At 38.2% G+C, this 25,991-nt stretch overlaps 1 protein-coding gene across 2 annotated transcripts in view; it reads left to right on the forward strand.

The window, feature by feature from the left end:
- Positions 1–4,088: 4,088 nt before the first annotated feature.
- Positions 4,089–25,991, forward strand: part of Ube4A (Ubiquitination factor E4A) — a 523,714-nt gene continuing 501,811 nt past the window's right edge. For both annotated transcript variants that reach the window (XM_090376475.1, XM_090376476.1), the window contains exons 1-2: positions 4,089–4,276; positions 23,072–23,134. In XM_090376475.1, coding sequence (XP_090232601.1) covers positions 23,132–23,134 — 3 coding nt within the window. In that variant the 5' untranslated portion in view covers positions 4,089–4,276; positions 23,072–23,131. The remainder of the gene's footprint in view (positions 4,277–23,071; positions 23,135–25,991) is intronic.

Here is a 25,991-nt window from a genome sequence, read left to right on the forward strand (position 1 = left end):
GTAATGGCCAGACGACTGGGTCAGAGCTTATCTGAAACGGCACGGCTTGTGCAGTGCTCATGGTCAGCCGTGGTTAGTACCTATTAAAAGTGGTCCGAGGAGGGAAAACCGAAGAACCGCTGGCTAGGTGTTGGACAACCACGGGTCATCGATGCTCGAAGGCTCTCCTGGATGGTACGTGGCAACATAAGGGCGACTCTGGCTCAACTCGCGTGTAAGTGGAAAGCTGGTAACGGGAGTAGTGTGTCACAACCAACAGTACATCGAACCCTGTTGAAAATGGTGCTGCATAGCCAGAGGCCGCTCTGATGCCCATGCTAACCACGGTAAACTGGCGACAGCGCATATAACGGACACGCGAGCATCGAAACTGGACCTTGAGTGATTGGAAGAACGTCGTCTGGTCCGATGAATCACGTTTCCTGTTGCACCATAATGACGATCGGGTACGTGTATTTCGTTTACCTGCGGAAGTGATGGCGCCAGGATGCACCGTGGGGCAAAAACAAGCCGGTGGTGGTGGTGTCATGCTTTGGGCAATGTTCTGCTGGCGTTGTACTTCTAGCGGTGCCTCTTTTCAGCAGAATAATGCGCCATGCCACACCGCCCAGATTGTTCGAGACTGGTTCGCAGAACATGAGGAAGATTTCCAGGTATTGCCCTGGCCTACAAATTCCCCAGACATCAATCCCATTGAGCATCTTTTGTGTTGCACAGAAACTCCGAGCTGCAGAGTCTCTCAACCACGGACCTCACAGGAATTAAAGGATCTGCTGGTTACATGTTGATACCAGATTGCACAGGACACCTTTAGAAATCTTGTAGCTTCCATGCCTCGCCGGGTACGAGCTATTTTGGCTGCACGTGAAGGATAACGTCATATTAGGTAAGTGGTCATAATGTTTTAGCTCATTGGTGTACAGGTACCCATAATGTACATTTTATAGCATTAGCATTAGTAGATGAATATGATGCAAGAAAGTAATCTTATGTAGCATCAGCCAAAAGAAAAAAAAAACCTTTCCATTTCTCCCATCCATTCACTCCAAATGTTTGTCTTGTTCTGCCTTTAACTTATTTAAGTTGCTGACCTCCACTAGATAAAAGTTTGTTCCAACTAAGAACCACCCGCTGGCTAAACGTGAATTTCTGCACCTCTATTTCACAATTGTCATTCTTCAATTTGAATATATGCCCCTGAGGTGAGTAATATAAACAGTAATAGTAATAGAGGCATGTGATGCAAGAAAGCAAGCATATGAGGTAATGTAGCACGACCGTCGGAAGTGTGTTCCAGCAATTAACCACCCGCTGGCTAAAGGCCAATTTCCCCACATCTATTCTACAAGTCTCTTTCCTCCACTTGAATTTATGCCCCCACAGCTTCGTAATCTGAGCAAGAATCCCATCAGAATTCGGCGTGCTCAACCCATTCAAGGTCTTATAGACATCAATCAGATCACCTTACAGGTGCCTAGTCTCCAGCCACAGCAATTTGCAGAAGTTAAGCCTTTCTTGGGAAGAGGACCCCTTCGTTCCCCTCACCAATCTTGTCGCCCTTCTTTGTACACTCCCAAGCAACTCGACATCATTCCTAAAATGAGGCCTTTAGACTGCAGTACTCAAGGCGTGGCGTGACCATTGCATTATACAAAGGGATAATCATTTCCTTTTTTTCCCTGCTAGAAAAATTGCTGTATATTATTGACAATACCCCATGTTCTGCTTTGGCAGCCTGTCTGCATTGCTCAGAAAACTTCATATCTGACTGCAACATCACTCCTAGGTCTTTTTCATTTTATACCACAAAGTTGGTTTCTTTTACCCGTATTCAGTATTTGCATTTGTAAATATTAAAATTGGGTTGCTACTTCCAGCTCATCTTCCGAAATTTTCTAGATTCTGTTGCAGTAGCACACTGCCATTAACAACCCTGCCAATCTTTGTATCATCTGCAAATTTCGAATCTATGCATGATATACCTTCATCAATATCAATGATAATATACAAAACAACAGTGGGCTCAACACCGACCCTGTGGGACTCCAGTAATAACATTATTTCAAGAAGAGCAGCGTTCATTAATTACTGCTATCTGTCTTCTCCCACTAAACCACCCATTTAACCATTGTAGCAACTTACCCTTAATACCATACTGCTTCAATTTGTGTAGTAATCTCTCATGCGCAAGCAACAGTGTCAAAATCTTTCCTGATATCCAAGTACTGTATATGATATAAAAGTTATTTTTTGCATCTAGTTCATTTGTAACTACTTCATAGTATCCAATCAAATTAGTCAGACAACACTTTCCTTTAACAAACCCATGCTGTGTCTGAATTATTGCTGCAGTCTTGTCTAGATGATCCTTCCATGCATCTTTAACCAGTGACTCCATTATTTTACCCAGAACAGCAGTTAAACTAACTGGTCTGTAATTACTGAAATCACTCTTAGATCCCCCTTTGTGAATGGGGATACATTTGCACATCTGCAGTCCGTTGGGACTTCCCTTGAATCCAAGGATGCTCTCATAATTATGGCGAAGGATGTGCTTAGTTCCTTTGCCGCCTCATTTAATATAACTGGATATATATACCATTCACCGCAGGTGCCTTTTTTATGTTTAACTTCTATAATTTCTCCTCCACTTTGCTCTCAGTTATTATAAAATCATTAAGCAACCTGTTACTGTTTGATAAACTTCTGGAATTTTCCCTATTTAATAATTCCTCATTTGTGAATGTAAATGCAAAATACTCATTCTGTTTGTCAGCTTTCTGAATAGGATCATCAACAGTCGAACCATCGATATCAAGTGGACCAATCTAACTAACCCCCTCCCTTTTACAGTTTATATAAGTAAACAAGTCATTGCTGTTTTTCTTAACATCCTTTGCCAAAGATTTCTCGTAATCTGAGCAAGAGGAAGAATGCCATTAGAATTGAGCTTGCTCAATCCCTTCAAGGCCTTATTATTATTATTAGCTTATACACCTCAATTAAATCACCTCGCATGTGCCTAGTCTTCAATTCTGCAATTTGCGGAATTAAACCTTTCTTAGTAACACCAGCCCTTTGTTCCATTTATTTATTATAAATAAGTAAATTTATAATAAATTTATTGTAAATACATTTATTATGAATAAATAAATGCAATGTGTCAGCAATAATTTAAAATCTACACCCAACTTCTTGGTTGTGATGTTGGGAACGTCAGTGTATACGAGTTTGCCCGAATTTCATTGTAAAATGTCGATTTGAACTGGTTTATTTGTTTTTTTTGGTTAGGGAGAGTAATGGGGGGGTGGGAACTTGGGGATTAAAGCTTTTGTGATATTATTTTATTATTATTATTAGCCCTATGGTGCAAGGAAGCCTGAGGCTTATGCTGCACCAGCCAAAAAAAAAAAAAAAAATTCTGCATTACCCAGAGAGAGAGAGAGAAGTAGAAAGGAATCACGAAGAAAGAGAATGTTGATATCCAGCTGAGGACCCTGTGTGTGTGTGTGTGCCAAGCCCCTACTCACCAGATGTAAGCCTCTGAGTGGGCGGAAATTCGGGTTCTAAACCTTTTGTCATATAAAACAAGGTGGGGATAAAAATGTACAAACTTTTGTCATTTAAAACAGGGTGGGGGAACTCGGGTACTAAACCTTTTGTCATGTAAAACAGGGTGGGGATTAAAATGTACAAGCTTTTGCATAGTGCTATGTACTCTGAGGGGGAAGGGGAATTCAGCTGCCAAACCTTTTGTCATATAAAAGAGGATAGGGATCAAAACTTTTGCCACGTAATATTGGATTATTACGTGCAAGCTTTTATTATAAAGCATTATGGAGTCTGAGTGGAGTACAAGAAGTTAAAAAAAAATCGCGTTACGTAAATGGTGAATAGCCTCGTAGGAAAAAAATATCTGTAAATACAGTACATTAATTGTCAACGTGTCTAAAAGGGCAAAATGATTAATTCGGATTATTATAAATTGAAATTGCAAGATATAACGGATGAGTAATTACATCATGCTTGATTAATAAATAAAGAACATAACTTTGAACGTTACACTACGTTTAGCGGGGTAGAGTTAGGAGCATGGCTGTGCTGTGCAATGGAATTATGTTAAAACGTTATTTTTCATTACTATCGTTTGTTCTTGACTAATTATAATATTATAAAACAAGTTTTGGTGCTAATCATAGTAATTTATTGCGTTGCGAATTTTAGTTGTTCGACACACTGGAATTTTAAGTAACTTCAACAGCCGATGTGTTTTTTCGTAAGTAGAATTAAAAATGAGTTTTTATAAATTTGAATAACACACGCAAACTATTTTTCATTCGCATATTTTCGTCATTATTCCAAAGAGGCACAGAAAGATTTTTGTTCTGTAGGATAGCGACAAGTTATTTTTTATTTTATGTAATAATGTTATCTTAATATTGGCAAAATTAAACGCGCTTATGCAGCATCAGTACAAAAAAACAAAAAAAACCCGCCATATTTCATTTCTCTGTAATAATTTCCTAACCACATTTATTTACTTTCTTGCCACAACAACACGAAATGGAAGTTTATTCTAACGTTTACGCCCCCACCATTGGCGAACTTATACACATCTGCACTTTTCAGGGAGTTATTATTTTTTGTACCTTGATTGTAATTTGTCAGCCCTTCGAATTGCTATATGAATCTTGAAGTAGTATCCTGCCTATCTTTGTATCACACAGATGTAGAAATTACTATTAGATTAATAAATTTTTGAAACAGTAATGGGTCTCCAGCAGTAAACTTTGTGGACCCTATTCATAATATTTTCTCCACGAAGAGCAGTGGCCATACTCTTATGTCTCCTACCCTGTAGATGGCCCTTTATCCACAGCAGTAACTTGCTCTTAGTGTTTCCATTACTGCATTGTAAACAACAGTCATTCATGTGCCATATAAAAGCTCTACTGAAATCTAAAAGTAAATCATGTCAGAATTATTCTTTGCATTCAGTCCCTTTGTGACAACCTCGTAGTTATTCAGATTGGTCAGAGATGAAATGGGAAGGGTTTTTTTTTTTTTTTTTTTTTGGCTAATGCTGATAAGCTTGCTTTCTTGCATCATATGCCTCAACTAATGCTAATCTCCTCTTAAAAAAAAGAAATCACTGCTTTTTTTCTCTCTTTCTGTTCAGATCATTTTGTATTGCCTCTAATTATTTCCATTCACCTTTGTGAATAGGTAATATTTTTGCATATCTACATTCTGTAGGAACTTTAACCCGAATTCAAAAATGCCTTCGTTTGTCATTGCCACAGTTTTTATTATAATTAGGTATGTTGCTCAGCACCAGGTGTCTTATTTGTTTACTTTTAGCTGTAATAGTTTTTCTTTCATCTTCCTTTCAGTCATCATAAAATTATTTAATTCCCACTTTGATAGGCCTCTTGTATCTCTCCTCTAAGCCCGTCTTATTTAAATGTAGATACAGAGTATTTATTCATTTTATTAGCATCCTGTATATGATAATAGTTATGCCATTTATATTAGTGGGCTGTTGTGAGACTTTTCTTTCCTTCTAGTGTTTTCAGAAGCAAAGGGTTCTTTGCATTCTTTTTTCAAAGATTTCTGCTTGTCTTAATATCCCCCTCCAAGTAACCAGATTAAAATCTAATTTATACTTACTGTTGGTTTCAGTGATCAATGTGATTCATTCCTTTCCTTCTGTTGGTAATATGAAACAATTCCTTGTTACTTTTCTTTGTGCCCTTAGTGAAGGGCTCCCCATTATTTGCTTTAACATGCCTAATGACCCAAGTAACTTGATTACATAATAATTTATACTTACTGTAGGACTCTGTCCCTTGAAACTAGCTGTCTCCTATATATTTTACTTCTCTGGTGCTAAACTCATTAATTCATCAGACATCTTTGGTTGGTCAAAACCGTGAACAATTTGAATATATGCAGATTTTGAACATTGGGAATACTGTGCATACAGAAATGAGAGAGGGAATAGAATGGAGAAAGACATTCTCTTAGTAGTTAAGAAGCATATAAAATCAGTGCATCCAGTTGATATGGGTGGTCAGTGCAATGTCGAGTCAGTTTGGTGTGACATAAGCACTGGGAAAACAGAAATGAGAATAGGAGTGTGTAATAGGCCTAATGTTTCTGATGATTACAGCAAACAACTGTACAGAGAAATGAGTGGGCCAGTAAATCAATGTCTTATAATGGAGAACTTTCACTTTCCAGATATTCACTGGAACTTGTGGGATTGTCATTCACACACTAGCAAGACTTTTCTATTTTTATTGGATGACTGATTTCTACAAGAGCATGTTAGACAATAAGAGGAAGCAATGCTCATGATCTGCAATTCTTCAACATTAAGAATCCGTAAGTAACAGACCACTGTGTGGTAGTGATCACAGTGTACTAAAACTGTGATGTGTTGGGGGGATAAAGAGAATATTATTATTCACGTGGGAACTAATGACATTAAACATACACGATCTGACGATTTGTTGGAAAAATACAGGACCATGCTGAGGAAATGCCGCGAGCTAGGTCACAATGTGTGTGTGTGTGTCTGCAATTCTGCCCAGACGCGATAGGAGGGATTATATGTTAAAAGCCTTGTGGATTAACTCAAGACTTGAAGGACTCTGCAAGGCTTTAGGGGAAAATTTCTATCAGCATGGCCCACACTTGTAGGTAGAAGGAATTTGTTTTGTAGAGACGGGATACACTTAAACAAAGGTGGTGCAAAAGTTTTTGCCAGTATTATTGAGGATACCTTAAAGGTTCAGGGAAACTGCTAATTAGGGGGGGGGGATGTGGGTAATACTGACACGTGTTTATCTGATAATATTGGTGAAAGTAACTCTTGCACATACCTTAAGAGTTCTTATCTGTTACCCCAACTGGACATATTATCTAGATGTTCTGGTGGCAGAAACATTTCAAGTGAGCGGGTAGCTAATGCCAGGGAAGAGAGCCTAAAAAACTTCAACGGTTGTGTTAGGGTAGTTAAGTATACAAGAACAATAAGTCTTAATTGTTTATATAGTAATGTTAGAAGTGTCATCAATAAAATGAGCGAATTCGAACTGCTGGTTAAAACAAGTAACGCGGACATAATAGGGCTTAATGAGACGTGGTGCCACCCAGAAATTGGGGATGATGAGATTCAGTACAGCTTGTATAATGTATTTATGAAGGATAGGGTAGATAGAAGGGGTGGTGGGGTGATGCTTCTTATCAGAAGCAGCCTGAGTGCGACGATAGCTTTCCCGGATTCAGATGTTTCACATGCTAGTATAGAATCTATATGGTGTGAGATAGTTGGAAACAAAGGTATAATGCGAGCAGGAGTAATCGGACTAGATGGAGGAGGAGGACTAGATGATTGTGAAGATTATGACGAAAGCCTCTACATGCAAATGGAATGGGCAAGTAAACGTCAATGTCTTATTATGGGTGATTTCAATTTGCCTCTAATTGATTGGAGTAAATAGGAACGAAACTCGACATGGGGAACAAAATTTTTAAATCAACGAGATGACTGTTATTTGTATCAACATATCAGGGAAAGTACTAGAGAAAAGAATATCCTAGACCTCATCATAACCCATGAATCAGATGACATAACAGGGCTGACAGTAGAGGAACCAGTAGCAGGAAGTGATCATGGAGTTCTACGGTGGATGTTAATGATGAGAGAGGTAGCAGTAGTAAAAGGCAAAGAAATGGGTTTTTATTTCAGAAAAGGAAATTACGATGCCTTAAGGTACTACATGGCCTCTGTTAACTGGGTAGATATTGCACAGAGAATGAATACAATTGAACTGTGGTATGCTTTTAAAACATTAATCACAGATGCCTTGAATGCGTATTTACCATTAAAAGAATACTCCACGAGGAGGGTTCCAAGTTGGATGAATAGTGAAGTTGCCACATTACTTGAGCAGAAAAATGTGGCATGGAAAGGTTACAGAGCAATAAAAAGTACTGAAGCCTATAACAGCTACAAGATGATCTGTAAAGGCTGTTTATGAGAAATCACTAGCAAACAGAGCAAAGAGGGAGGGATAAGGAATTTTTCACATATATAAATGCCAAGAAGAGCAGGACAACCAGATCGGACCTTTACCTAAGGGAAAGGGGATAGTATTGAATACACCAGCCGCCATTGCAGATGAACAGTTATTTTGCATCGATATTTACAAATGAAAAACCTTTTGTGGCAATGAGAAATTGTGGGAGCGAAGTAAAAATATGTAATTAATGATATTGAAATTTCGCAAGATTATTTAATGAAAAAACTTTCGAGCCTACAGGCCAGTAAGGCTACTGGAGTTGATGGAATATTCCCTATAATCTTAAGGGAGGCAGCAAGTGAGTGCATTGAACCATTGAGGCTAATTATGCGAGTGTCACTAGACTCTGGGGAGATTCCCTTGGATTTGAAAAGTGCCAATGTATCTCCCATACAAAAGGGTGGCTCTAAGAGTGAAGTGTGAAATTATCGACCTGTCAGTCTGACTTCAGTGGTAGGGAAAATCATGGAGGCAATGATCAAGGGTGGAATTCAGGATCATTTGGATCGAATTGAAATTTTCAAGGATACTTAGCATGGTTTTGTAAAGGGAAAATCATGTTTAACAAATCTGGTTTGCTCTTTTGAAAGGGTCACTCACGAGCTGGATTTAGGGAATAATTTCAGCATTGTTTATTTAGATTTCAACAAAGCTTTTGACTCAATCCCACATGAACGGTTGCTTTATAAGCTGGAACAGGTTGGAATCACTGGGAAAATCCTTAGATGGATAGCAGGATGACTTCAGGGAAGGAGGCAGAGGGTGTGATAAATGGCTATTCCTCAGATTGGGTTGATGTAAGAAGTGGGGTTCTCCAAGGATCAGTATTAGGACCACTTGTTTTTAATTTTCATAAACGACATCGATGAAGGGATAGAGGGCGTGATGTCTAAATTAGCAGATGATGTTAAAATTGGTAGAGTAGTTAATGATCACTGTCAAGCTGAGCTTCTTCAGAGAGACCTAACTAGACTTCAGGAATGGTCAGAAAAATTGCAGCTATGCTTTAATCCAAGAAAGTGTAAGGTATTACACCTAGGAAACAGTAATCCCAAAATAACTTATTCACTTGGTGGAGTTCAACTAAACCCAGTACTGGAGGAAAGGGACTTGGGTGTTACGATATGGTCAGACATGAAATTCTCTGAGCATTGTAAACAGGTTGCAAGGAAGGCCCATGGTGTCCTATTGATGATCTATTGAACTTTTGCAAGTAGAGATAGGGATGTGATAATCCCATTATATAAGGCGTTTGTTAGACGACACTTGGAATACTGTGTTCAAGTATGGAGACCGCACCTAAAGAAAGATATCGAGCTTCTTGAAAGGGTGCAAAGACGGGTAATTTGCGTGGTGCGATCGGCAAAAGGGCGTCCTTATGAAGAAAGACTTCGAATATGTGGGTTGCAGAGTTTGGAAACCAGACACCTTAGAGGAGATTTGATTGAGGTGTTTAAGGCTCTGAGAGGCACCAGTAAAATGAATGAGAACGAAATTTTCAAGATTATAAATGATGCTAGAACTAGGGGACATAAATTCAAGTTACGGGGGGGGGGAAATGTTTAGATTGAACTGCAGGAAGTTTTATTTTAGCCAGCGGGTTATAAATTACTGGAATAAGTTGCCTACATGGGTGGTAGAGGCTGACAGTTTGGGGAAATTCAAAGGTCATCTGGAATAGTACCTTTGGGTGAGGGAAGCACATAGGATGATAGGTTTAATTTTTTTTTCTTTTATTAATTATTATTATTTATTTTATTATTTTTTATTTTTTTATCATTGTTTTATTCGGTTTTTTTTTTTCTTGGCTGGTGCAGCATAAGCCATAGGCTTGCTTGCACCATGCAGCCAATACTAATACTAAAAAGACAATTTCTGTCAAGGGTAAAAGGAAAGTCTTTTGCTTTTGTAAGAATGACTGGTCTTGGACCGTTTTTAAATTCCAACAGCAAATTCTAAGTGGGAAGTAATCATAAAAACTACTAAGCTTTTCATATCAACTAAGAAATACCATTGAAGGCTTAGACTTAAATGGATGTCAGATGAAATGATGAGACACTTGGCAGAGAAGAAAAATGCATGGGATGCATATAAATTATCAGTTGATATAGAAACCTATGGTAGATATAAATTATTCTGCAATCAAGTCACAAAGGAGGTTAGGCAAGCCAAGGCAAATTATGAGAAAGGATGCAAACTAAAAAGAGCAAAGACTTCATTACTTATGTAAATGCTAGAAGGAAGGGGATGAATCACATTGGTCCACTTCATATCGATAATTCTACTGTTTCTCTGATCAGTTTTCTGACAAATTGAATGAGTATTTTGCATCTACATTAAGAATTCTTTAGGCAAGTGGATGTTAGAAGTTAATTAGACTTAACAGGGAACTAAACAATTTTTTAATAACTGAGAATAAAATGGAAGAGAAATTGTTGTAGTTAAACATAAGAAAGGCACCAGGGGTGGATGGGACCTATTCACTTATATTAAGGAAGACCGCAAAGAAGGTAAGTAATTATGACAATTACTTACCTTCTTTAATTATGAATTATGAGTAATTATGACATGTAATTATGACAGCATCTTTTAATTCAGGGCAAGCCCCTGTGCACTAAAGCTGTGTTAATGTATCCTCAATTTACAAAGGATCAAAGCGTGATATAGTAGTAGCCATACGGTGCAAGGAAGCCCGAGGCTTATGTTGCACCAGCCAAAAAAAAAATTCCCGAGTTACCCTGAGAGAGAGAGAGAGAGAGAGAGAGAGAAAGAAAGAAAGAACGGAATCACCAAGAAAGAGAAGAATGATGATATATGAGTAATTACAATATCTGTTAACTTAGCTTCTGTTTTAGGGGAAATATTGGAGTCACTGGTTATAGAAGTAATGGAAGACCATTTAAAAAGAAGTGCAATTATACTTCAGTCACAGTAGCTCCCCCTGATGAGTGTCATTAGCCACGCTGCCAACCTTTATATCATCTGCAAACTTAGACATTAAGCTTGATATACCTTCATCAATATCACTGATAAATATTGAAAACAACAATGGTCCCAGCACTGAACCCTGGGAAACTCCACTAATAATGTTAGTTCACGAAGTGCAGTTCCCATTGATTACTACTCTCTCTCTCCTTTCACTTCATCATCATCATCATCATCAGCCATTTTCAATCCACTGCAGGATGAAGGCCTCTCCAGCAACTTTCCAGTTCCTTCTGTTTTGAGCACTGGACATCCATTTACTACCCACAAACTCAAGAATTTCATCTATCCATCTCCGCCTTTGTCTTCCAGGTTTCCTTCTAGCTCCTCTTGGATACCATTCTGTTATTTTCTTAGTCCATCTGTCATCATGTCTTCGAGCTATGTGTCCTGCCCAAGACCATTTTAGTTCTTTAGTTTTGATAAAAATGTCCTTTACTTGAGTTTGCTGCCTAATCCATGTGTTTCTCTTCTTATCTAACAGTCCGATTCTCAATATAATTCGTTCCATTCTTCGCTGCGTAGTTCTCAGCTTCTCTTCCATTCTTTTGGTGAGTGTCCAAGTTTCACTTCCATAAGTCATGGTGGGGAGTATACATTGATTCATTATTTTACGTTTCAGGCAAACTGGGATATTGCTCTTCAGTATTTGACTATATTTCCTGAATGCTATCCATCAAAAATTTATTCTTCTCTTGACTTCCAGCCATTTATCATTATTACAGCTAATAACTTGTTCCAGATAAGTATATGACTCCACCTTTTCAATTACTGCTCCTTCAATCATTATTTCCCTTTCCGTGGCATACTTGTTCATCATTACTTTTGTTTTAGCCATATTCGTCTTTAGTCCAAAATCCTTACTAACTGTGCATAACTGATTAAGATTTTCCTCTAATTCTTTGGGATCGTGGCTTATGACCACAATGTCATCTGCAAATCGTAAATGGTTTAGGTACTCTCCATTCAAGTTGACTCCTTTCTGCGACCAGTCTAATCTTCTGAAAGCTTCCTCAAGGGCAGCAGTAAACAGCTTCGGAGATATTGTGTCTCCTTGTCGAACTCCTTTCTCGATTTTAAATTTCCTACTGTCTTTGTCTAGTCTAATAAAGGAGGTAGCACACTCATATATTTTCTTCAAAATCATAATATATGGGGTATCTATGCCTTGTCTTTCCAGTGCCCGAAACATTGCCTTATGCTGTATGGAGTCAAATGCCTTTTCATAATCCACAAATGCCAGGCATAATGGTGTTTTATATTCATTTGTTTTCTCCATTAGCTGTGATATTACATGAAGGTCATCCATAGTTGAGAATCCTGTCCTAAAGCCAGCTTGCTCTTTCGGTTGATTCTCATCAAGTATTCTTTCTAATCTGTTAGTAATGACCCTTGTGAACACCTTGTAGATGTGAGATAACAAGCTAATTGGTCTATAATTTCCAATTTCTGATTTATCTCCTTTCTGATGTAGCAAAACTATGATTGCATTATTCCACTGCTCAGGCGTCACACCTTTTCTAATGCACTTTGTGAAGGGTCTTGCCAGTTTTTGTATTATGTCTCTTCCTCCCAATTTTAACAACTCTACAGTAACTTCATGTTCCCCCGGGGCTTTCCGATTCTTCATTTTCTTCAATGCATGTTCTACCTCATCAGGAAGACTATCGGGATGTCGTATGTGTTGCTACTTTGCAATCCATCTTCCCCACTGCTGGTATCATTCCCTCGCTCCTTGTATAATTCTCTATAGTAGTCTTCTGCTATTTGAATTATGCCTTCTCTGCTGTTTATAAGTACACCATCGCTATCCTTCAGTTTCAGTATCATTTGTCTTTCTGTATTACTGCTCATGGCTGCTGATTTAAATCCTTTGTTTTCCCTTAATGCTTGTTCTACTTTTCTTGTGTTAAAGCCAGGTGGGAAGGAGCAGCAGTGCGTAGCACCCACTTCTTGATTAGACCGGGGTTCGAGCCCGTCACCACCAAATACGGAGGATGCGGAAATGTCAGGAATGACCACCGCATATTCACGGAGCAATATGGCCTTAGCTGCTAATGCTCCTAAAAACCAAATAACTAACTAACTTGTGTTAAATCTTCTTATGTCCTCTCTAAGTCTCTTTCTAATGGCTTTGCATAACTCAGTATACTCAATTTTCTCCCTGTCAGTGTTTTTCTTGCTCTTCATTTGTTGTCTTTGGTTCATCATGACAAGTGTTTCTTGACTAATTTTTTTCTTCTTTGGATTTCTTTTTTCCTCTAGGTTTCTTGGGCTTTATTACTTTCAGAAAGGTGTAATATTCCTCGTCGATATCTTGGTCCTGAGCAGTCTGCAGAAGCTCAAACTTGTTCTTAAGTTCCAGTACATACTGCTTTTTCTCCTCCTCTGTTATCTCAAAGACCTTTGTATTATTTACTCGAGTCAGTTTTTTCCTTTCCTTTCCTACATCTATATCAAGTGTACATCTTACCATTCTGTGATCACTTCCAACATTTACCTTATTCAGGACGGTAACGTCATTCACAATATATCTTCTGTTAGTGAGGATGAAGTCGATTTCATTAGTTGTTAATCCATTTGGACTCTTCCATGTCCACTTTCTGTTCACCCTTTTCTTGAAAAAAGTGTTCATTACTGACAGTCCTTGAGATTTTCTGAAAATTCCACAAGTCTTTCACCTGTTTTATTTCTTTCACCAATTCCAAAATTTCCTATAGTTCCTCTTTCTGCGCTGTTTTGCCTTTTTCCAACCTTAGCATTGAAGTCTCCCATAATAATAGTGTAGTGGGTTTTCTGCTCATCTAGAAGACTCTCAATTTCGGTATACACATCTTACCATTCTCCTTCCACTTAAACTCCTTCCTTCTCCTCCTTACTCTCCTTCCACTTAAACATCCTTTTATCCATAGCAGTAATTTGCCCTTAATGCCACAATGCTTCAGTTTGCACATCAGTCTTTTATGTGCAACAGTATCAAAAGCCTACCTGAAATCCAAGTATATGATGTCAAAATTATGTTTTGCATCCAGTTCCTTGTCACTGCATCGTATAACCTATCAGATTGGTTAGACTGCCCCTTGACAAATTCATGCTGTGATTGCAGCATAATTGCATGGCTGTTGAAATGGTCCTGCATTATTTCTTTAACCAGTGATTCCATTCTTTTCCCTCTTACAGAAATTAAGCTAACAGGTCTGTAATTATTCATGTCACATTTTGATCCCCCTTTATGAATTGGGTATATATTTGCACATCGCCAGTTCGTTGGGATCTCCTCTGAATCCAAGGATACTCTCATTATGACTATGGGTTGCTTATTTCCTTTGCTACCTTCTTTAATATAATTGGATACATTCCATCTGCTTTCCTTGTCATTCACAATTACAGAAAACCAGTGAGAGAGTACAGAGGTAATATATATGTTATGAGTGTCAAAACAATTGCACGACAATGTGGTAAAACTGTAATGTAAGGTCTTATATGAATTTTAAAAAAAAGCGCAATTTTAAAAAAGAAAAGAAAAGAAAAAAAATTCCAAAGTCTGGGTTAATATTGCACAAATCAGAGTTGTAAAAACAGTGGTGTGGCATCTGTAGATGCCAATTTTATTTTTAATTTTTGGAAAATGTTTAGGATTTTATAGGATTCTGCTTTGAATATTTCATCATTTCTGATTGGTTTGTGGTACTTATTGTATGTAACTTTTCATTTTTTTAATGATAAAAGTAAAATTTAATAGCTATGTTTTTATTGTTATTTTCAACTAATTTTTAAAAAATCAAAAAAAAAAATCGCAGAAAATTAAAAAAAAACATTGCTTAAATGTTTTAGACATGACTCTATTAGTCATCTATTTTCTAGTTGTAAAGACTGTTAAGAACATGAATGTTTAAATGAGCACATGCACTTATATTTCTGCTTATAATGTGCACAGATATTTAAAAATGTATCTATTAGATAATTTCATTGACTTTCATTTTCAATTTTTTTCAGTATTTATTTCAAATTTGGCATGCTATAAGCACATACATTTTTTGCTTCCTGCAGACTAATGTCCATCACGATTGAATATTGTGTTTCATCATCCAGCTTTTATGCAAAAGGCAATAACAATTCTTTCAGCAATCAAGCATAGGGAACTGTAGATGTTTATTTAACTGTGGACTTTATTTAACTTTATTTAACTTTATTATTTATTATTTAACTTTATTTAACCGTGGACTTTCGCATACATATAATTGAAACTTTATTGTCTCAATTTAATCTTCAAGAATATAAAGTATTTAAGGGCAAAGGCCTCATGCTACGAGGTACAATGACTAACATGTAGGTTAGTGCAAATGCATCATTTTAAAATAGCTATCTTCCAAAGTAGTTAAATTAATTAATTAAATGGCATCGTTTTTGTTATATCTCATATTGTGACTGCCTTCACAACAAGTTGCTATGGTATTGTACTACCTCAAATAAATAACACTTCACCATTGGAGAAGACTATTGTTATTTATTCTCAGCAGGTACCACCACTCACACGGCACCATTTCAAAGCTTGTTGGCTTCTCTTTGGTGGGTCAGGCATCTCTCATATTGTGAAGTTATACTTCATAACTGGGTTGTCACAATTGCAACACCAGGGTACCTGCCAGAGAAATGTACCAACTGGGTGGTGTTACACTCAGGGTGGTGAATGAAAGAGAATGAAAGAGACCTGGGGTTTATTGTGCAGTCAGACAGGAAGTTTTCTGAGCAGTGCAGGCAGGCTGCCAGAGTAAGTCATGGGATTTTGTCAATGATATATGGGAATTTTGATAGCAGGGATAAGGAGGTGATTATCCCCTGTATAAGGCAATGATCAAGCCACACCTTGAGTACTGCATACAGGTCTGGAAGCCTCATTTTAGAAAGGATGTAGAGTTGCTAGAACGAGTACAGAGAAGGGCAACAAGACTGGTGAGTGGGGCAAAGGGGTGCTTTTACCAAGAAAGGCTTAAGTTCTGCAAATTGCAGCATCTAGAGACTAGGCACCTGCGAGTTGATCTGATTGAGGTGTGTATAAGGCTTGAACGGATTGAGCAGTCTCAATGCTGATGGGATTCTTCCTCTTGCTCATTACTTTGTACTCAGTACTTTGCATTTGTCAATGTTAAACTTCAGTTGCCACTTCTCAGCCCATCTAGCATTAGGCATTAGTAGAGGCATATGATGATGCAAGAAAGCAAGCTCATGCAGCATCAGCCAGAAAAAAAAAAAAAAAAACCACTCCCATTTCACCCCTCTGTTCGTTCGAAATACCTGTCCAGCTGAGCCTTAAATTCATTTAGGCTATAAACTTCCACAACATGGGATGGAAATCTGTTCCACCAACTAACTACCTGCTGGCTAAAGGCAAATTTCCACACATCTATCCTTCATCTGTCTTTCCTCAATTTGAATTTATGCCCTCTCAGGTGATTATTCTGAGCAAGAGGAAGAATCCCATCGGCATTGAGCATGCTCAAGCCATTCAAGGCTTTATACACCTCTATTAGATCACCTGGCTGGTGCCTAGTCTCCAGACATTATAATTTGCAAAACTTAAGCCTTTTTTCGTAAGAGCAATCCTTTGTTCCATTCACTAATCTTGTTGCCCTTCTCTGTACTCGTTCCAGTAGCTCTACATCCTTCTTGAAATGAGGCCTCCAGACCTGTATACAGTACTCAAGGTGTGGCCTGACCATTACCTTATACAAGGGAATAATCACCTCCTTATCTCTGCCAGAAAAATTCCTGTATATCATTGACAAGACACCATGAGCTACTCTTGCAGCCCGTCTGCACTGCTCAGAGAACTTCATATCTGCCTGCACAATTACCCCCAGGTCCTTTTCTTTCTCTACCGCTGTCAGTGTAGTACCACAGAGTTGATATGTTGCTCTGGGGTTACTGTTTCCCCTATATAGTACTTTACATTTGTCAATGTTAAACTTCATTTGCCACCTCTCAGCTCATCTGCTCAACCTTTTCATATCCTGTTACAGCAGCATAGCGTCAGTAGTGTCCTTAATAACCCTGCCAACCTTTTTATCGTCTGCAAACTTGGACATTAAGCTTGATATACCATCATTAATATCATTTATAAATACAGATGACAATAATGGTCCCAACACTGAACCCTGAGGGACTCCACTAATAACATTAGTCCACGATGAGCAATGTCCATTGATTACCACTCTCTGTCTTCTCCCCCTCAACCATCCCTTTATCCATAGCAGCAATTTGCCTCCAATGCTGGGCGCCTCCGTAGCCAGGTGGGAAGGAGCAGCAGTGCGTAGCACACGCTTCTTGATTAAACCGGGTTTCGAGCCCGTCACCACCAAATACGGAGGATGCGGAAAGGTCAGGGAATGACCACCACATAACCCGGAGCAATATGGCCTTAGTTGCTAATGCCCCTTAAAAAACCAAACAACAAACAACCTCCACTGCTACACTGCTTCAATTTGTGTAGCAGTCTTCCATGTGCAACAGTATCAAAAGCCTTTCTAAGATCCAAATATGTAATATCAAAGTTATTCCCTGCATCCAGTTCTTTTGTGACTGCACCATAGTATCCAATCAAATTGGTCAGGCAAGACTTTCCCTTAACAAAACCATGCTGTGTCTGAGCTATAACTGAAGTCTTGTCTAGATGATCCTGCAGTGCTTCTTTAACCAGTGCCTCCATTAATTTTCCTGGAACAGAAGTTAATCTCACAGGTCTATAATTACTTGTGTCAGCCTTTGATTCTCCTTTGTGAATTGGGGTCACATTTGCACATCTCCAGTCTATGGGTACCTCCCCTGTGTCCAAAGAAGCTCTCATAATTATGGCTAAGGGTTAGCTTACTTCCTTTGCTGCCTCCTTTAATATAACTGGATAGATCCCATCCACCCCGGGTGCCTTTTTTATGTTTATCCTCAGCAATTTCTCCTCCACGTTCCTCTCAGTTATTACAAAATCATCCAGCTCATTGCCAGTGTTGTTTTTTTTTTTTTTTTTTTTTTATGAAAACCCCAAACACGAAAGGTATCAAAACCTATAGTACTTAGTACCGTGCATGGGTTGAAGGAGAAGTATGGGGGGAGGGGGATGCCGGAAACTTTACTTCACCTCTGGCATTCCCCTTCCTAAATAACTCATGTGTGAATGTAGATGCAGAATACTCATTTAGTTTGTTAGCCATCTGAGCAGGATCCTCAACTGTTGAACCATCAATATCCAGTGGACCGGCGCCTCCATTGCCAGGTGGGAAGGAGCAGGTGTGCATAGCACACGCTTCTTGATTAGAACGGGGTTTGAGCCCGTCACCACCAAATACGGAGGATGCGGAAAGGTCAGGGAATGACCACCGCATATCCCGAAGCAATATGGCCTTAGTTGCTAATTCTCCTAAAAACCAAATAACGAACATCAATGGACCAATCTGATTCATCCCTTTCCTTCTAGAGTATACATAGGTAAAGAACTCTTTTCTGTTTTTCTTTGCATCCTTTGCCAAGGATTTTTCATAATCTACCTTTGCCTGCCTAATGTTCTTTGTGACTTGGTTACAGACCAGCTTATATCTATCATAGGCTTCCACATCACTCATTAATTTATATGTATCCCATGCATTTTTCTTCTCTGCCATATGTCTCATTAGTTCATCTGACATCTATTTAGGCCTAAACCTTGAACAGTATTTCTTAGTTGATATGTAAAGCCTAGTAGCTTCCAAGATAAGTTCTTTGAATTCTTCCCATTTTGAATTTGCTGTTGGTAACATCATCAGTTGGTCCCACTGTATAGAAATTAAATACTGTCTCAGACCATCGTAGTCTCCTTTATGAAAGCAAAAACCTTCCCTTTACCCCTGATGGTAGTTACCTCATTGAGTCTGCGCCTCTGTAGCCAGGTGGGAAGGAGCAGCAGTGCGTAGCATACGCTTCTTGATTAGACCGGGGTTCGAACCCGTCACCACCAAATATGGAGGATGCGGAAAGGTCAGAAAATGACCACTGCATATCCCCGGAGTAATATAGCCTTAGTTGCTAATGCTCCTAAAAACCAAATAACACAACAACAACAACAACCTCATTGAGTAAATCCGACTTCAGCACACTGTGATCACTGCCACCTAGTGATTCCTTTATCTGCAGATTCTTAATGCATGAAGAATCACTACTGATAATCAGATCAAGAGTATTACTCCCTCTAGTTGCCTCACGAACATGCTGATGTAGAAAACAATCATCCAATAAATCCAGAAAAGCCTTGCTAGTGTGTGACTGACCAACCCACAAATTCCAATTAATATCTGGGAAATTAAAATCCCCCATTATAAGACTCTCTGATTTACTGGCCCACTCTATTTCCCTGTACAATTTCTTATTATACTCATCAGAGTCATTAGGCCTGTAGCACACTCCTACTCTCAATTTTGATCCCCCAATGCTTATGTCACACCAGCTGACTCGACACTGCACTGTCCAGCGTTGTCGACTGGCTTCACTTCCTTATATTTTATGTTTTTCTTAACTAATAGCATAACCCCTCTTCCCTTCCTATCCTGTCTATCCTTTCTGTGTACATTGTACTCCCTAAATTCCAGTTCTGCATTCCTTATATCTGTGTGACACCACGTCTCTGATATCCCAACAATATCTGCCTTTGATGTTTTGAGAAATACCTCAAATTCATCAAATTTATTTACCAAACTCCTAGCATTGGTGTATGAACACGCAAGTATACAAGCACCTGTTCCTATTCTTAGCTACCTTAACACAACCCATGTGTTTACTTGTACCGCAGTGACTCCCAGCAGTCTCTGAAATAACCTGCATCTTGTTTTCCAGGCTGCTGCTCATTCCAACAGAAGCAATGCAAGAATCACTTTCACCTCTGCCAGTGGCTACTGTTAATCTATTAGTCCTTGTATCCCCCCCCCCAAGCTAGCAGTTTTCCGACCCACCTAACACTGTCTCGATAGCATCAGCAAATATTCTTGCACCCTTTCTATTTAAGTGTATCCCATCCCTGTAGAAGCAGTCTCATCTGCCCACCTCTTCCAGATCCTGTTGCAGCAGCATACTGTCATTACCAACCCTGCCAATCTTTGCATCATATGCAAACTTTGACATTAAGCTTGATATACCAAAGTTTTCAGATGATAAAAAGGTTGGCAGGGTTGGAAAATTCATCAACTGTTGCAGCGAAAGTTTTACTATATTTAGGAATCTAGAAAAAATGTAAGAGTTTTAATTATTAATTAAAGGAAAAAAGTGTTAGTTTTATTTTAGAGAGGCAAGGGCTAGCTGTGGGTTTTGTGCTGATATGATCTAATTAAGTGTTACAACTTAAAATATTTAACACATTCATAGCGGAAGCTGTATGACTATGAATATTTCTCTAAAAATTTTGTAAAATAGGGACTTAGTTTGGCAGCTATTTTTCCCTGTCATGAATTCCTAAGGCCAAAGATGTTTCCTTATGCCACTCAAAAGTCTGCATACTCGAGACTCCAAATAGTTAGTAAGTTACAAATGAGTTTCAGAAGCTTTGGTTAAATATTATTTAATTTCAACTTATAATTTTATTTCGAGAACTAATTTTTCTTCCAATAACATCATTTGCAGAATGAAATTGAATCGAATTGATTTTGCAAAAAAAAAAAAAAAAAAAAAAGTTTCCACTAATTTCCAGTTCACTGAACGTAAGAAATAGGTATTTTTCAGATCACTTCTTTCAATTTCAATGTAAAACCCTACCAATTGTTATTATGAAAGAAGGAATTTTTATACAGTGGCCCTGTACATCAGTTTGTTTGTCGGAGACAAGGTACAAGGGAGTATGAAATATAACGAGTCATTCTGGACATTCTAATAATTCCTCATAACAATGCTAAGTATCAGAATATTTGAACAGGCAAAAAAAAAAAAAAAAACCCGCCTCTTTCTGGTACAGTTTTTGGAAATGCTCTTGCAAGCAAGATTGAGCAGCAATGCTATTGTTAAAAATCAAATTTGATTCAGCATTTCTGAAAAGGTGCAAAGTCTGCTACAGTATATTTTTTGAAGCAGTCATAATCAATTGATGTCTAAGAGACAATATAAGCAGAAATTCACGCAGAAAAATGTTAGGTAAGCTAATGTTTAAAAGCGTACTGTACTGGTAACCAGTATTATGGCCATATTTTAATATAATAATGTATTTTGTCAGTGAAATATAATTTCTAGTCCAGTGTGGACTTTGAAAACCCTGAATTTTTCAAAAAACAAAACTCCTGTTTTCCTCCCATTTTTTGGGAAGAACAACCTTTATCGTAAAAAATCTGATTTTTGTCTGTTTTAGCCAGAAAACCTGTTTTCCTCCTGCTGGAAATATGCAATCTCCAGATTTTTAAGAGTCAAAAGCTGGCGGCTCTGCCTTTCCCAAACTTATTGAGAAACCCAAATGACCTCTTTTGAAAGAGGGTTAATTAATGATTCATCTCTTACAAAATTTGTCCACGCTCTGTCTCAGATGTTCAGCAGTGCCCATGGAAGTATAAAAAGCATGTAGCGTCTGCTGCATGCCTTTTCTATATATACTTCATGGGCACTGTTCTTCTGAATTGGTATTCGTAATTCTTCCAAACCAGTCTGAAACTTATGCTGCAACCAGTGAGAATCTCTTCACTGTCTATCCCAAACTCACAAAACCAACTTTTCTTCTTCCTCATTTATACCTTCCACTTGTGTTTTCTGGAACAATCATCATTCATATGTATTTCCTGAAAATTACAATCTATAAAAATTCAAGTCTGATGTCAGCAAGTATTTACTATCTTTTTTAGCCTTCAGCACTTGTGCAGGAATGCTAAAGGCTAACCAGTTTGTGTTGAAAATTAATTTGGTGATGAAACAGTATTGCAATCTGCCAGTTGCACTTATTTAAAATAAAATATTTAAAGTAGTGCATTACTAGGGCAACTCATGTTGATGATAAAATTTGTTCTGTTGTAGCTATTGAAACTATTATATTATTAAGAAAAAATACATTTAAATTACATTTAAACTGTAATGTGAACGTAATTGTTGACCATTTGGAGAGAATTCCATGTTCAGAATATTTACCTGAAAAATGAATAGTCTCAAGTACATGATGATTTGTACTTCTTGTGAGTCACCTTTCCTGCGAAATATTTTTACAAATTATGGATATCCAAGGAAAAACAACTTTAATTAATTATTATATAGTAAACAGATGGTCAGTTCTGGAGACTGTCTATGGAAACCAGAGACATCTGATAACTCTAGCATAGATTCTAGCAGCAACAAAGGTGCTTCCGTAGCCAGGTGGGCAGGAGCAGCAGTGCGTAGCATATGCTTCTTGATTAGACCGGGGTTCGAGTCCGTGACCACCGAATACGGAGGATGTGGAAAGGTCAGGGAATGACCACCCCATATCCCTGAGCAATATAGCCTTAGTTGCTAATGCTCCTAAAAACCAAATAACAAAACAAAACAAACAGCACAGCAGCTGCATCCAACTGCAATTGAAAATAATTTCTGCTTAATGAATAATATCGAAGACATTTTGGAATTGAAATCAGTGAAGAAAATGCATTAAGACTCTTTATTTATTTTAAATAAATTTGATTGTATTAGTTTTATATTTTCATTTTTTTTAATACAGTGTAATACAGTTCTGTAGTTTTAAAACTGTTTTTAAAAATATTTTAAAAAATTTTCTAATGTACCAGTAAAGCTTAATGTGTTTTTGAAGTTTATATACGTAGTACCTATTTTTCAATTTTATAGAAAATAGTAAGTTTTTATGACTTGCATTTTTGATAATTTGGTGTTTTTCTTCTCCTTAAACTGAGTTATTGACAGTTTACAGTATTTGTTTCTGTATTAAGTATTTTTTGTGTTTATAAATTGTTTTTTGAGGGAATAAAACTTTCAATAACTTATCTTTTTTTTATTTAAAAATTTTTTATTTTTTTATTTAGGATTCCTGAAAAACGAGATAACGCTCATTGAATAATTTGGAAATTCATTTGGCTAACAGCATGGTATGTAGCTTTACAAAATAGTTTTAAAAATGCAGCCTTTGAAGTATACTGTGTGACATAATATTAAATAAACATTTTATTAGAACAGAAGGCTATAGTGGTCAAGTTAATATCAAAAAAGAGTATGGCCTGTCTATATGAAAGTTTTTGGCATTGCTGTGAATTAGTAAAACTTGTAAAAGTTAATGGAGTTTAGGTTGAGAGTAGTAGTAGCAGTAGCAGTGGCATGTGATGCACGAAAGCAAGTGTATGAGCTTATGCAGCATCAACCAAAAAAAAAAAAAAAAAAAATCACACCATTCCCTCCAAATGCCTGTCCAGTTCCTTCTTAAATTTATTCAACCTATCAACTTCCACAACGACAGATGGAAATTTGTTCCAGCAATTAACCACCCGCTGGCTAAAGGCAAATTTCCGCACATCTATTCTACATCTGTATTTTCTTAATTTGAATTTATGCCCCCTTAGGTTCGTAATCTGAACAAGTGGAAGAATCCCATCAGAATTCAGCATACTCAAATCATTCAAGGCCTTATATATCTCAATCAGATCACTGCGCAGGTGCCTAGTCTCCAGCCACTGCAATTTGTAGAACTTAAGCCTCTCTTGGTAAGAGGATCCCTTCATTTCCCTCACCAATCTTGTTGCCCTTCTCTGTACACGCTCAAGTAAATGAATGAATTTGAGTATGGGGTGTACCCTGGGCAAAGGAAAAAATGAGTTTGTGTTTTATGGTGGTCTCTGGGGTTTCCTTTATTAGCCACTGTAGCATCTGTATGAGGCATCTGTCAATGCCGGCAGTGGCAAGTGTGGGTGTGTAGGATGGATGGTGTTTTTGTTCTGTTGAATGTTGTTTGCTGGCTCCTAGCATCTTTGCATGCATGGGGCATAGAACAAGTTTTTTCACTACCCCATTCCTCTCATCCCTAGCCATGTGGAGGAGGCATGCCATGGTCTTCATTGCACTGACAGTATGCCCAGGAAGGTATTCCTCTGGAGAGGAGGCCCCCCCCCCCCCGGCTCTCAAAAAAAAAGGGAAAGTGAAAGGAAGATTGTATGTCAGTAGGAGTAGTTAGGTTTCAGGGAGGGGTAAAGTTTTAGGCAGTAGAGGATGGATGAGAGAGGCATCCCCTGAGAAAAGTAGAGTTAGGTCAGTAGACCCCTTTGGCTCCAATCAGGATTCATTGGCTTGGCATTGTGCTTTGGTCTTTGTCAGTTTTGGCGTGTGGCTAAATCAGTGTCTGTCTGCGTCCGGGTTCTGTTTACAGTAGTAAGAATTCTTCGCTTGTGTTTGAAGAGGCTGTCCGCAAAGTCAGCGAACTAGGTGAATTTTTGAGGAGTTGAGATGAGATTTTAGATGGTTTCTTGATCATATACTTCAGTGAGTATTTGTAGTTGAGCTCTTAGGTCCTGATAAATTGCCATTGGAAGATTAGGTAATTGACTGTCTCTGGTGATTTGCAGGAGCAGAGATGTCTGTTAGCCTAAAGAGTATAACCTTGAGTTTATGCTGCCATGTCTAGTCAGCAGAAATGATAACTGAAGTCCAGACCTGAACCATGTAGCATATTGTTTGTTGAATACTTTAGCTTCTGGTAGGAATTTATATGTGGTTCTTCCTAGTGTCAAGCCAGTCCACTCCCTTTTCCACTCATCTGTCAGGTCTTGGATTATTCTCTTTAGTTAATATGATCAGGTTTATTGCGTAGTCTGCATTTCTTGTGGGGAGGCTCTTCCTTCTGTAGTATTGAAGGTGGTGGAAGGCTACTGGACAGACAAGATAGGAAGGTGGGAGGGGTTATACCTTTAGTTAAGAAGCACTTAAATCTGAGGCAGTGCATCCAATTAACATAAGTTACCAGTGCAATGTTGAGTGAGTTTGGAGTGACATAACCACTGGGAAAGCAAAAATCAGAGTAGGAGTGTGTTATTGGCCTAATAACTCTGATAAGTACAATGGACAACTGTGCAGAGAAATTAGAGTGGACCAGTAAATCAGAACATCTTATAATCAGGGATTTTAACATTCCAGATATTGACGGGAACTTGTGGGTTGGTCACTGACAGAAAGACTTTTGTGGATATATTGGATGACTGTTTTCTACAGCAGCATGTTAGAGAGTCAACAAGAGGGAGTAATATTCTTGATACGATTATCAGCAGTGCTTCATGCATTAAGACTCTGCAGATAAAAGAACCACTAGTGTCAAGATTAGTGGTTCTTAAACTGTACTCTATTTCCCTGTACAGTTTCTTATTATACTCATCAGAGTCAATAGGCCTATAGCACACTCCTACTCTCAATTTTGATCTCCCAATGCTTGTCACACCAAACTGACTCGACACTGCACTGTCCAGCGATGTTGACTGGCTTCACTTCCTTGGATTTCATGTGTTTCTTAACTAATAGCATAACCCCTCCTCCCTTCCTATTGGTCCTGTCTATCCTTTCTGTACACATTGTACTCCCCAAATTCCAGTTCTGCATTCCTTATATTTGTGTGACACCACGTCTCTGATATCCCAACAATATCCACCTTTGATGCTTTGAGCAATACTTCAAATTCATCAAATTTATTTACCAAACTCCTAGAATTGGTGTACACACAAGTATACATGCACCTGTTCCTATTCTTAGCTACCCTAACACAACCCATGTGTTTACTTGTACTGCAATGACTCCCAGCAGTCTCTGAAATATCCTGAATCTTGTTTTCCAGGCTTCTGCTCATTCCAATAGAAGCAGTGCAAGAATCACTTTCACCTCTGCCAGTGTCTACTGTTAATCTATTAGTCCTTGTGTCCCCCCCCAAGCAAGCAGTTTTCCGACCCACCTAACACTGCCTTGATAGCATCA

This window comes from Mastigoproctus giganteus, chromosome 6 (genome assembly GCF_048544385.1).
Source record: "Mastigoproctus giganteus isolate SK-2022 chromosome 6, ASM4854438v1, whole genome shotgun sequence".
In the NCBI taxonomy this organism is placed as follows: domain Eukaryota; kingdom Metazoa; phylum Arthropoda; class Arachnida; order Uropygi; family Thelyphonidae; genus Mastigoproctus; species Mastigoproctus giganteus.